Source organism: Anopheles funestus, chromosome 2RL (genome assembly GCF_943734845.2).
Source record: "Anopheles funestus chromosome 2RL, idAnoFuneDA-416_04, whole genome shotgun sequence".
NCBI lineage: Eukaryota > Metazoa > Arthropoda > Insecta > Diptera > Culicidae > Anopheles > Anopheles funestus.
Window position 1 is genome coordinate 35,975,485 of NC_064598.1, and position 14,238 is coordinate 35,989,722.

The following is a 14,238-nucleotide window of genomic DNA, read 5'->3' on the forward strand; positions in this document are numbered from 1 at the left end:
AAAAACGCGCATTAGAGAAAGAGTGATCTCCAGTGTCTGAAACTCACATTTCCGTATACAGACCTTGTAAGGTTCTCCAGTTCGTATCCGCTTTTGGCGCAACTTTTCCAAACTTGGTGGTGCCACTAGTACGGTGTACGGTTTCAGATCGGACGAACGAAGTAACTTCAAGCTCTGGGGGTGCAGATTTAGCACACATATTTTGCCACTGGCAACCACGGCTCGGATAGCTTCGAGGGATGTTCCTAAAATGAGAATTCGCGAATTAATTACATCTCCGAATGCGTAAGAACTAGTTAAGAGATCTCCACAGATACATACCATAATAAGCCTTCTCATATTCACCATGCTCGACGAACTTACGGGCCAAAATGTCCGATTCGAACTGTTGTCGCGAGATGAAATGGTAGTCCTGTCCCGGTACCTCTCCTTCCCGCTGTGCTCGTGACGTATCTGCGAAGTTTAGATGTTAATTAATAGCAATAGTTCCTTTTGCGAACACATGCACCGCGAGGATCAACTTACGAGGAATAGCAGCAGCAAATCGCTCCGAATCCGCCATTAGCCGTTGCCGCAGCTCATGCCGCCCAATGTTCGGTGGTCCGATTAACACGATCGGTCGCTTATGGGAGGCTCTTGGATAGTACAGTGCCACCTCCTCGTACGTTAGAATCTCCTCCGGATCAGGATCGTCGGCTGTTGCCGTCGCGTACAATGGGTAGCCATGTTCACTGCTTGCCTTCTTCTTCTTCTTGCGACCCTTGCGTGCGCACAGTAGCGTTGAACCACCGCCCGCCTTACCGTTGATATCTTTGCGCGTCCGCAAACCCACCTCACCGGCGATGGCAAGCTTCATCGATTCGCGCTGATGCTGGAACGATTGGCTCGGTATCAACCCGGCAAGCGTTTGATCTTCTTCACCTTCCCGGTACGCCTGCCACCAGTTGGGATCGTCACGGGAAATCACGTGCAGTACGTCACCTTTCTGGAAGCTAATGCCCAACTCCCGGCACGGTATGTACAGATCATCCTCGGGATCGTAATCGAAGTGGGCCCGTACGTGCAGTACCGGTGGATCGCGCATCCCCAGTCCGGGCAGGATCTGGGGCACACCGGCCGGCACTACCAGGAACGTAAGCGTACCGGTCATCGAACCGAGCAAAGCGCACACATCGTTTACCGATTTGCCACGCATTTCGATACCGTTCACCTCAAGAATTTCATCGCCTTCGTGCAGGAGACCAGACTTTTCGGCGGCACCGCCACGCACCACACGTCCAATCACGACCGCTTCGCCCTCGTTGCGTATAGTGGCACCAAGCGGTTCGGACGACTTTTCAATCTGGATGATTTTGATGTGATCCTGGCTACCGTCACGCAGCACACCGAGAGGCACACTCATTGGTTCCCTCTGCAAATTAAAAAAAAGCACGCGGACGTTTGTACACTCGGTTCGCACGGCAACAGGAAGTGAAGCTTACCTTAGCGATATTGTTATTGTTATTGTTCACTAAACTAGCGTTATTTGGAATTGATGGCATGACAGTGGCCGGTTTCACCGCACTGGTCAAGGTGTTATTGTTGATGTTGTTGTTGCTGAGCGATGGCAATGCGACGGTAACCGGGCTACCACCGTACGAGGCAATCGGCGAACGATCCGTGGTCGATGCGATTCTGTCGTGTGCCAGCAGTAAACCCTCCATCTCGTACGTGGACAGTAGATCACACAGTTCTATTGCGGTTGGCGAGCCGGATTGTGCCAGGGATTCGACGCACTGGGGAAGTGAAGATGTAGAATTCCCATTAGAATCGAAGATTAAGAGCTAAAACTCGTGGCGAATTACTTACATCCTTAGCTAACGCTTGAGCATTTGGGCAGATCGGGTTGGGTACCTTGGGACGCCTCCGTTCCAGGACAGCCGTCCGGACGGCCAGTGCACGGGCAATGCCGGGACCAAGCAGTAGACTTTGTGCTGCCGTCACTCTGCCAGCGAGTGCCGCCAGACCGTGCTTGTTCAGGTGTCCCTGCAGTCGCTGCAATGCCGCCACTAGCTCACTATACCCTGTAAAGGTAAAGACATGGTTTCAATGTTGAGTCCCTGGATGCGCGAGGCATTTTGTGCCAAAGACATACCGATAATCTTCTCCACCACTTCGTCATCTGCGTACGCTTCATTATCAACACCGACCGGTGGTTTTTCGATCGGATTGTCCTGCAGGGCACGAAGCCGCTGCGAACCACGCAGACTATTGCGCAGGAAGTCATTCTGTGCTGCTATCCGTTCCTCGTCCTCTCTTCGCCGTCGTAGTTGCTCCTGGAATAAAAAAGACACGTGAGAAAAGATTAGTCTTTTGCAATGGAGGAGTTCGTTTAATGAAAGGCTTCGAGTTGTCCACAATTATCACACAGTCATCACGTAATGTAGCGGATGAAACTTGCCTGCCTTTGGGCGTATATCGTGCTAGCAGGCGCAAGGGTAACCCCATTCGTTTCCTTGACCCCGGACTGTTGATGAGCACGGGCGATCATCTTCGATCGAAAAAAGATGCAAGCGTGTTGTTTCACTTCACTTAAAACCACACTACCGAGCACGATCGAGCTTTACGCGATCGGCTGGAGACTAGCGATGTCTGAAAAAGAGCACTGAGTTCACCACCGTTTCGAATGCGTACGAAGCTCACGAGCAGCTACTAGCCCGAGACAAGGTCAGAACGTGTGTAGCAACCTTGTACCGTTGCACATTCGCGTTAGATAGTGCGCAACAAACCGTCTCACAAAACACAAAACGGTCCTCGGCTCGGGGTTGAAATATCGCAACGCATCGAAACACGGCACGCGGACAGGAAGCCATTCGCTGGTGCGAATAGTTTCGGGAACGAGCGACCTTATCGGGGAATTTCTCCAGCAAACTGGTTTGACGGTTCAAACTCTGGTGGTGGTACGACGGTGTGTGGGTTTGAAAGTTGCAAAACCGATTGTCGTCAGCGACGCTACGCGCTCGCGGTGGAACGTGTGTTTGGATCCAACCTGATCAGGCGGCCATATTGAACCGTGGTAAAGTGTGGTCGAAATAGAAAGTCAATTATCCCGACGACTGTAGGCCAGTTTGCAAAATTCGTTCAAAGTACACACGCACGCAACAGACTCTGGCTACGCTAGACGCGGGGGGTTCTAAAAGGGTGAAAGAACCAACCAAGTCTACCAAGTGTCCAGAACCAGTCCAAAGAAGAAGGTCACACAAATGTTTCCACACACTGACACGCGACGAAATGTGAACGATCGTCGTACCAACCACCGTACGGGTTCGTCTTCATCGAACAACTCTCGCACCCGGACTAACGCAAAACCGACTGCCGAATGCGAATCATAGAAACAACAAACCGGTGTCCGGTAATAGAATTACATCATCACCTTCCGTCGTGACTTCTTTCTGCCAAACGACAGTCTCGCGACGAATCGTACGCAAATTGTCACTCGAAGTCTCGACTCGTTTTTCGTTTAAATTTCTTGTACACCGCACTACAAATCATTGTTGGCGCAAAGGTTTTCTTTTTATCACATTCTGAACCCGTTGTTGCTGTGAAGATACCAGCTGATGATGGTGGAACACTTTCAAGGTGGCCACGGTGGATAATTTAATTATCCCTTTTTTTTCAAACGATCGATAGTGGACGTGACACAGTGGCGCGTGTAATTGAACGACTTAATCTTATAGACACTAAGAAGAAAAAAAAACGAGAGTTCCGGGATGACTCTAGAGTACACCAGAATTCTGCCACGACAGGTGCGACGTGAGCTGGACAAACTCAACCTCTATAGCGACCTTAAACAACGACCACATCCACACCACACTTGAAGCTCTAGAAGTCTTTTCTTGCGCTTATCGGAAACAATTAAAAATCCGATTACGATCGTAAACCGATATCACATTCTTCCCAACTCCTCCCACTTGTCAGCGTTGTGTGGGAACGTTTATAAAAATCAAACCACCATGAATCAGCCACAGACACACACTTTATAGTCACCATCTCTTATCGACCAACTGTAAAACACAACATGCGATGGGGCACCGATATCATCTGATGGAAGGAGGCGCGCCCGGGTTTACAGGGTTGGAGCACTCAGCGTTTCTGGTAATTCGCTTCCGATTTGAGCTTCTCGCATTTCCACCGTAAATTGATTGCGCATTCCGTGACTATCGCTTTTGCGTTATGTGCGTGTTGGTGTGTGTATTTGTTTTCCTTCTTCTTCTTCTTCTTATTTATCGCAAAACCGAACCAGTTCCCGCGTACCCGCATGTGACCGTTTGTCTTTACGCAAGCACTGTTGTTATGATACTGTCGCGCATTTCCATCGCGTACGCAAGGTTGGCCTGTGCGTTTGTTTTCCCCACACCATAACTCTTCCCACACGCACACAACCCTACATGAAAAACATGAACCTACGGGGGTTTGTTTTGATGCATTGTGTCGTCTGAAACCCGGTGGACCCGAAAATGGATTTGACCAAACACCCAGCGGTGGAAGGGGAATTGAATTTTAATTTTATCCCCTTTCGACCACACCGGGATGTTGATGCTGTTTTGCCGTAACAGTGTAATGTAATAATAATACACACAAAATAAAATATGCCGGAAACGCGTGCCTGTGACAAAAGATACGACAAAAAAAATTGAAAGAGAAAACAATGTTTCAAAAACAAAAAAAAAGCAAAAAGGTTGTGTTGTTGCTACATAATGAAAGTAACAATTTCAAACACAACATTGTAAATGGGGAGAAGAGTTGGAAAGGTGTAACAAAAAAAAAACTGCAACCATCACAAAAGAACTAAACGAAAAAAAAGCGATGAAACAACGAACCTTAAATCTTCCGATTACTCCAATGTAAACATGTAACAGCGTGTTTTTCATTTGCTATGTCTGCCAGTTGCGTATGGTTTTGTGAATGGAAGCGGGACCCAGGCGCCCATTGGGTCCGAAATGGGTTTTGATGATTGCATTCTCATTTTACACAGGGAAGGTGGTGAATTATGCAGGTGCTTATTGTATGCATCGGTGACATGGGAACGCCGCGATGCTAGAAGTCACGCACACCAGCATCGTTCCGGTGCACGATGCATCTACACCCCCACCCCATTTGCCGGTCGCCAAACAACAAATTTCACCTGTCCGAAAAGGGTGAATCAGGTAAATGGATATGCGTGCGTACCCTGTGCGATGGTGTGCGTGCGATCGACTTTGTTTGTCAATTCTAACCCCCGAGATATATGGGGTGCGTTTAGTAGGGCACGGCACTATAGACCATTTTTCGATTATGTTTCAAAAACAAAGCCAAAAGGGAGTGATGGCTTTATTGTTAACTGACGACACCATGCTAATGATCGCGCCCTAATGTAGGCGACGTTCGGTGAGATGAAAAAAAAGTGGTGCTAAAAAGTATTTCTCTCTCTCTCCCTCTGCTGCACGGTTTCACTCACCTGGAACTTCTTAATGCTATCTAACTGATCCGGAGTCGGTTCCAGGACCTGGCCGATATGCTGGTGCTGTGATGCGATCGGCACAATCTTACGATCTGGCACTTGTGGAGCTGGTACTGGTGCGCGATTAGTGAGCCGGCCGTCCTTCTCTATCCGCAGATGATCCCGGGGCGGTGGCACCGGTTTCGTCGAACCATTAAGCTACGGGAGAAGAAACGAATGAATTGAAATCAAGATTAAGCCCTCATTAGTGCAAAGATATTTTTTTTTTGGGTGATGATCAGATGTTTCACTACATTTGAAATAATTGTGCTGCACGCGCCACCACACTAAAAACTGGTAGAATAAAAGTACACGATCACACTGCACCGTTGGGACAGAACAGTTGGAAAGAACTTTTTGTACCAAAAGTCGTATTAGGGGGAAAAAAATTTCACTACTTTACATCTCCTACATTCCTTTCTCATGATGAAACCGATCTACGCAGATTCTTTTGCGGTGAAGAAGTAAGTGAGCGATTCCACTTTAGAGTAGTACATTTCATGATGTAGATCGCATTATCCGCTTCTGAAGAGTTCCGGGCGAAACTTTTGCGAGGATAGTTGGAAGGATTGCTTTTTGGCAAAGACATAAACACAAACAAAAGACATTGTGCGGTGTAATAGTGTTGTGAGTGTTTCGATATTTTTTTTTTGTTGAATTAATTGTGATTAAATTACAAAATAGACACTTTGAAGCAAAATGAGCAAACACGTGGGACAACATATAAATTAATCAATGAAAAAGGAATAAAATAAGAAGCTTATCTGTTTTGGATATGTTTAAATATTGAGTACCAATTGGAGGAAACAATAAAATGTAAAGCTATTGCAAAAGTATTTCAAAATCTACTTTTTAAAAGATAATAAGAAATCAAAAGTTTACTACAAACTCCAATACTTCACAGCAAATCAATACATATTTCTAACTATTAAACTACTCCTTTAAGCTATAGCTATTATTACTTGTTGGCTCAAATCTAAGTGTCTATGAAGATGCATCTAAATGTTAACTGTGATATCGAACTCCACGTCCAAAACTGTACCTTTTGGATGTGGAATAAGATCGAGTGATCGAATATGAAACGTGATAGGTGCATGCGTGAATTTGTGTATCTGTGTGGGGAGTGTATAACGTTCGGTTTACGTGAAAACTAGTGGCAAATAAATATAAACAACAGTTAACTCGTAAATGCAAAAAAGGGGGAAACCAAAAATCTAGCAGGAAGTGGATGGTGGAAAACGGAACAACAAACAAACAAACAAAATTATACCTCGTTTCGCGCCGGCGACTGTGATTGCGGTATGGGCTTATCAATGGATTCGCTGGATGAGCATGATTCTTTCTTTCTGATAGCGTCTTTAATGATCAGGGGCTTGGGCGGCGGGTAGCGCGGTGGCCCCTTAACGATCTCGACAAAACTGTCCGGCACGTCGACGGGCAGCTCCCGGTGCGGCCCGACATCGTACTCGGGCGGTCCGAGATCACCCGACGACGATGGCGACGTGCTGCGGTTGGTGCTGAGCGAGTCGCGCAGATCACCACCGGCATTGGTGGTGTGCTTTCGTAGCGGACCGTACCCATTGTTGAGGGACGGTTCGAACTCGCTCGTTACCGAACCGAGCGACGATGGTCCCTTGCTGGAACCGCCCTTCTTCACGTACTCCTGGCTGCTGTCCAGCGAGGACAGCTGCCGATCACTGTACGAATCGAGCGGTTCCAGCTCGAGAGACACGCCACCGTTCGCCGGGTGATGGTGCCCCAGGGAAGGTGGAGAATGATGATGGTGGTGGTGGTGATGATGTTGCTGTTGATGATGCTGTTGTTGGTGGTGGTGTTTCGCAACCTGAGGCATTGCGTTGGAAACGTGATTTACCTGGGCGGACGCGGGCGTGGCAGGTGTTACGGAAGCCGTGACCGCCGTCGTACTGCGTGGCGGTGGATAGCGCGGAGGCGTTTTGTTTCTGGCTATGAACGATTCAGGTACATCGACAGCCATTTCCCGGTGTGGTCCTAAAATGAAGAAAAAACAAATCGTTAGAATTGATGATCCTTCGTTCGCTGTTCCGACGAGTGATTACTGGATACATACCATTGTCCTGGTTTGCCGCTAACATATTGTACATTTCCAAGTCCTCCTGATAGTCATCAATAGGTATGGAGGGCTTCAGGGTGTCATCACCGCCCAGCACCACGATGCTGGAGCCACTGCGTCTGCGAGGCCTGTAAGAGATCAGGAAGAGCCAGAAAAAGGCAGTTTTTTGTTAGTTTTGTGTCAAAGATACAGAACGATCGTAGTTAGTGTGGACTACACACATTTGGAAGTCTACAGACTACATTTTTGGAAGTCACATAAACATAACAATAACTCCAAATTGGAAAAGCACTTCTCCTGTATGTCTTCTCAGAACGATAAAGACGTTTTTTTAGACATTCCTTGAAGCTACATTCTATGTACAGAGCTTTATTCATTTGTTAGACGGATATTTATCTACACAAGTTCCTGTGTGTAAAAAAAAATGGACAACAACAGCAGGAGACATGACCAGAGAAAAAAAATAGGAAGGATGATCATGCGATCGTACGAATGATGAATGAAAGTTCTGTTACTTTCGGCACAGAACCGTGTGTAGTCTTTGTAGGTATGCATGACTCCATTCCTCCTTCCATTTTCGATATGTTTTTTTATGAGTCAACGAAAAGAAAAAGGAACTTCAACGGCATGTTGTAGCATTTTTTTTATCTCGATGCTGTTCCATCATATGCTCCCGCTCGATCTACATTTGTTCACTCCACTACACTTGCACAGTTACGGAGGGATGGAAGAAGCATAAAAGGGAAAAAAACACACGGTACAAGTCCACATAACAACCGCATTCTTGGTCAATGAGGCAATCTACTCGCACCAGAGAGGATCTGCTAACAAAGGGGAGGATAGATGCGCAAAGCAGACGCAAGACGCACTTAGAACTTGTCTGTTCTTACGCTAAGGGTAAGCTGGCCCCGTGCAACACACAAAGGGAGTCGCACCAACACACGCACATGTCCGGATCCCGGGACGGAAACACGTACGTCCAAGAGCGAAAAGGTATAGTGAGCGAGCGCCTCCTTCTGTGGCAAAGCCCATGGAATACGAAATGAACCTGTCTCCTGCGTTACCTGTTCCGCACGATACGGTGTGGGAATCTTAAATTATTCCTCCATGTCGTTCTCGACCTTAGGGCCGTCCATGGATTCCTTCTCGCTCTGGTGCACATGTAGTGTGTTCGTTTCTTCCCAATCCCCGTACCGATCTGGTAGCGGAAAGATCCCAGAGTGACATTAGAACTTCAAACGTTCGTTTGTTAATCTTTCTCTGCACGGTGGGAAGATCCACCCGCTACCAGAAGGACGGGAACACATCTCGCCAGTGTTATGATTGTTTATTGTTTTATGGCCGGTGGGTTTTCTGAGCAAAAGGTTGAGACGAAAATTTCCCAAAACTAAGATTCCCCCGGTAATAGTCACTTGGAGGCAATCTTTTTTCTTTCTACCGTAATCATGCAGTTGAGTCGCTGCAAATTTTGTGGCCCAAACTGGTAGAAAATGAAGATCGTGTTCAAGTTATTCAACTCGCTCCGGAACGTCTTCCATAATAAAGAAATACCTTCATCGTCTGCCGTTCTGCTTGACATGCACGATCGGTAGCGAATGCCGCAAGGTATCTTGAGGGTTCTCCAAGGGAGGCGGTGGAAAGGAAGGGGAACGGATGGAGGATTAAGATCCAGTGGGCAGTTTGGTCCGAGTGGTCGGAATGTACTTTGATGATTGTAGCGCGTTATCTGCGATTGTTGATCGTTGTGCGCCTTTGCGCCATCCAAGAAGTCCATACCAATGCCACACACCGTGCGGAGAATGGATGAGCAGTGAGGTGGTGTTGGACGAAATTAATTTCACGGTTCACAAATAATTTATCGACTTCCTTCACCCATGTGAATGAAACGATGGACGAGATTTTGGAGCACACAGAGACAGGTTGTCCAATATGGCCAGCAGGTCTCGCTAACTGGAGCAGGTTGTAACTAGTGGACACCGTCAGAATTGACTGGGTCCCTCCCTGTACGTATGAAAAGTCGAGTGCACACCCGCCGGGCACCGGAAGTAAGTTAAACATTAACAAGATATAAAGAAAAAAAATGAAACCTTATTTCCACCCCTTACCAAACACAATCATGATGCGTGATGTGGAGTTTTGGTCGCGGATGAATGCGAACCAGAAATGGCGACGATCGGTGGAAGCGCAACTGTGGCAGAGCACGCGCATTCGCGTTATGGAGGGAAACAGCACCGTGGACACTTCCTCCTATCGTTGCAGCGTTTGTGTTTTCCAGTCATCCGTTTTCAAGTGGCGAGATCACGCGGAAATTTGAACACGAGCTCATCCGCGCGATCGTCCATGGCACCATGAACCGACCCTGGGAGTGGATTGCATTCATTCGGCCAAACAGCAGGACGGGGTTTGACTGGAGGAGCTTGCCAACAGCTAGAGGGAAAAAGTCACCACGCAATGAGGAGTGTCGTTCGATGCGGTAGAAACGTAAGAAGAGAGGGAGTAATATCCACAATGGCAAACGTAGCGAAGTGTTTGCGTGCGTTCGAGGGCGGTACGATTGGGACGTACTTCCGGTCCCGAGATCAATCATTAATCGATCGACAATAATGGGCGCTCGAGGTTTGTGTGGTGCCCGTGTAATAGGCTTAAATCAGTGAGTCAGTTTTTGTTGTTGTAGTTCTTGAAGACCTGACAACGATAGTTTAAAGCGGAGACACGGGAAACCGCTCCCAGTTGACTTCGAGGGGACGGATACGAAGGCAACAAAAAACACAATTCGACACGCATACATAGACCGCTCGTCATTGCGCTGATGTAAGAAGAAATTGGGACTGTGTGGTATGAGAGCGCAACTTCCTTTCCCCGGTTTTGTTCACAACAACAAAAAATTCCACAACATGATCGATTTGTCGACTCGGGAAACTCAAAACAACCGGAATGCTTTCCCTTGTGCGCGTGTTTGTTTGTTCTACCGATTTCAGGATCTTTAATCCTAGTGCTGAAGGAACAAATATGGCAGTCGTATAGAGTTACCTGTACTATTCGCCCCTTTTTTTTTGGCAGACACAAAAGGGACGAAAACCCATGGGAATAATATTTACCTCCCCCATTAAGAGGATCGGTGTCTGTGCCTCGACATTCCATTCCATACAGTGCACCGAAGGTATTCCCGGTAGGATTCCGATATGAAGGACGACGTAGTTTCGTTCGGTTTTTTGTTAGCAATGCATGACGAAAGGTGTGTTCTTGTATGATGCGACTGAGTACAAAGGCTGGTCAGTGTATTGCATGTAACTGGCCTGAGATTTAAAATCTTGGGATTAAAAGTTTTACGAATTATATAAGCTATTGAAGATCGGGATTTCTGCAGAATTAAGACACAAGTTCTGAAACATTCTATTTCTGCAACGAAGATCTTCGTATGTAGCGATCGTCTGAGAACGATTGTTACAGTTGTCAATATTACAGAGAAGATACCCATACAAAACTTCTTTTTTAGCATTTGGCTCTTCAACCTCTTTGGTCTTTGTATGTTACGTCTAATGGTTTAATATCTGCAGAGAATACGTAGATTTGAAACCAGAAATGGGCGTCCTAATGCGTTGAGTTTTATCAAATTCAAGAATGTTGTCGTTGTAGCGCTATTTCTCGTTTTTTTTTTCAAACTGTATCTTCTTGGAAAGAAAGAGTTACATAGAACCGTAGATCGACATAAACCTAGAATATTTTCCCCTTTTCTTCTAATGTTTTAATCCTTTCCTGTGGATGACACCTTCTCGATACGCTGACCGGTGAACGGGGAGAATAAAGACACCCAGCAACAATTGGAAGACCCTAAGAAGCTAATTTACGACGCTTATCCGGGGTGATTGTGGCTCCATAGACCTTTCTGTACGTCTCTAGAAGCAGTCACTCTGGAGAATTCTGTGCTTCAAGGCACCGGTAGCATTCTAAAGTCTCCTCGGAGCCTTGATCGCTTCATACGAGTCAAGTCATCTCCATAACAATGGAGATGAAGAAGAAAGGGCACAAGATGGCTGTCAAGGTATGTACGACGATGTAAAGGGCTTCATCCAGTGGAAGGGATAATGGTTCAACTCGTTTACGGATCGATCGATGATCATAAAGTCATCTTGGCGCTTTGTTAGGATCGGCCTATTAGACTGTTTGCTAGATGTGTGTCTTGGAAGTGATTTGGAGTGAAAAGTAGCATCACTCATTCGCTACAGCGTCAGTTAATTACCAATGCTTGAGGATCCTCATTTTGTGCTGCTTGTGGCTAAGCTCGCAGAGACGTCACACGATGTCGAACATGCGGCAGGCTGAAACACTTGTGTGCGTTACACTTGCATGCGTTTCTCACTGTGCTGTAGTTGTGTTGTGTCGTTACCGTCGCAAGTGACGTGCATTAAGCGATGCCTGGATGCACTTTTCCGATTCCGTTCCTGCTGCGTTTGTATGTAGGATAATTTGCCTGCTTGACTATTTTGCTTTTTTCTGTTCTCTCTTTCTTTTTTCGTTTCACTTGTCTTTTTTATCTGCTTCCACTTCTGCTATCTTCGAGTGGCAACTGAAATGCGGCGTGCAGTTTCACCACTTCGCTGTGTTATAATTATAATTTTTGTTTTGCTACTCTTCCACAACCGTCGTCTCCGGTTGCACTTATCGCATATGCAACACGAATATGATGATTGCACATTCGTTTTGCATGTACGGACACAAGCTCACAAATAGACACAAACGCACTCACTTCAGGTCGCTTTCTTCGTCCGGGTAGGTTTTGATTGCGATTCGTTGCACTTTTTTTCCACCCCCTACCAATCGGACCGTTTAGTGCAATTTGCTTCTTGTTGGCCAATTTCCTCACGCATTCCTAGGTTTGCCGTACATGGACACACGTACACATATACACAAACACGGCTATTTCAAAGGGGACCGATAGAAAGGAAGGGTTGTGGTTAAAAATTCCAGCTCACCAAAGCCCCCCGCAAGGGTGTGTAGAAGGTAATTTTTACATTCACAAACCGAGCGACCGTTTCACTAAAGGCTGTGTGTGGTAGCCCGTAGTAGCGGAAGAACTGATCACACCGGAGACGTGCTTCATGCGGTTGATTTCTTTCCGAACAGAAGACCTCGAACGTAAAGCGAACAATTGAACGACGATCCGTTCCGATCTTGTACGGTGAGTGGATTCACCTTCGCACACTTAAGAGTATATACTCGAACGGAAACGATCACACAATGTCAAACGTTTTCACCGTGGCTGTCAAACAAAAATGGACCAATTTCGCGCCAAGTCACCCGATCTTCATCTCATCAATAGCCCCAATTGCGTTTGAACGATGGTCACACATCCAGTCAGCAGACTTTCTCCAGTCGTTCTCGGCCAAAGCCACTAGTCCTAAACAGCACACCAATAGGAAGATGGATGGCATTTAAAACTAGTTCACAGTCACAGCCAAGGGCAATGGGAGAATCGAGTACGAATTAATGTTTTTGTTTTGTAGGGGACACGATTTGTTTACGATTTTGCATCGAGAACCCTTCCCTCGACGGCAGCAGCAGCATTTGATTGATCCAACAACCCGTCCACTGTTTGGTTGCCACAGGAACTAACGCGCGAATACCGTTGGCTGCGGTTTCTCCACGGTTGTGCCCAGGTCAGGGATAGGCACACCTGGAGCGGAAATGCAGCGAAATTCCAACGTCCACCGTATGTGTGGCCCGCTACACACGTCTATATGGTGAGCTGTGGAGGCCCGCACCCGTGTTGCAAACCGGTTGCCAATCGACGGGCAAAAGGAGCAGGTCAACTACCGGTATTTGCAGCGGTTCGTAATTACACCGTCAGGCTTTCAACTCGCGGTTATTTATTTATTTCCCGCTTTTAAGTTGGTCCTCTTTGAACGTCAGATGGGAAGCGCGTCTGGGATAGTGCCGCGTCCAGCAGCTTGTTCACTTGCTAGTTGCTGCTGGACATTACCGACCGGGACACTCTAGCACGGTGCCACTATCTTCAACCGGTGGACGCCAATGACACGATGGACGAAGGTGCGCGAAACACACACGGTTGTGCAATGACCCCTTGTCATACGGTCGACTACCTAGCAGACACACAGTGTCCTCCGACCGAAGCTAATCTTCACTTGCAAAGCGAAACTTCACCACTTCAAACACGCGCCATCGTTTCGCACGATTCGCGACACTTGACCACTGTTCGTTCGTCACAAGCAAAGGGGAACCACTGGCGATGGAGTTGATGCAAGTTGGGACCAGTAACTGACTTCGAATGCATAGACACGTTCGCGAACTTCATCAAACTAACCCTAGCATACGGAGCCTTTTCTCCCTACAGTTATACACACAGACGACCGTTCACTTTCGTTCCAAGCCGACGAATGAGTGCCATGGTGCCGTGGTGAAACGCTACACCCGCTCGGTCGGAAGGCATGCGAAACGAAGAAGACGAGAAAAAGCGTACGTCTGTGTGGCTGGATGTGTGCGTGTGTGTTCCAGTGTTCCGACGGGCAATCGGGGCGTTTGCTGAGCCTGCTTTTCCCCGCCCGTCCACCTGTCTGCACCGTCTGCCCAACCATCTTCTTGGCCATCTTCACACCCGCACCAGGTATGT

At 47.2% G+C, this 14,238-nt stretch overlaps 1 protein-coding gene across 10 annotated transcripts in view; it reads right to left on the reverse strand.

The window, feature by feature from the left end:
- The window catches only part of LOC125760500 (protein PALS1), a 28,604-nt gene that overhangs the window by 2,522 nt on the left and 11,844 nt on the right, over positions 1–14,238 (reverse strand). For 5 of the 10 annotated variants that reach the window (XM_049420679.1, XM_049420678.1, XM_049420680.1 and 2 more), the window contains 9 exons: positions 7,608–7,738; positions 6,789–7,528; positions 5,477–5,677; positions 2,135–2,315; positions 1,849–2,063; positions 1,482–1,775; positions 526–1,411; positions 322–453; positions 64–245 (listed from right to left, as the gene is read on the reverse strand). In XM_049420679.1, coding sequence (XP_049276636.1) covers positions 64–245; positions 322–453; positions 526–1,411; positions 1,482–1,775; positions 1,849–2,063; positions 2,135–2,315; positions 5,477–5,677; positions 6,789–7,528; positions 7,608–7,738 — 2,962 coding nt within the window. Of the gene's footprint in view, positions 1–63; positions 246–321; positions 454–525; positions 1,412–1,481; positions 1,776–1,848; positions 2,064–2,134; positions 2,316–5,476; positions 5,678–6,788; positions 7,529–7,607; positions 7,739–11,850; positions 13,468–13,932; positions 14,017–14,238 lie in introns of those variants that run through there. The other 5 variants (XM_049420682.1, XM_049420685.1, XM_049420683.1 and 2 more) reach the window with 5 other exon arrangements.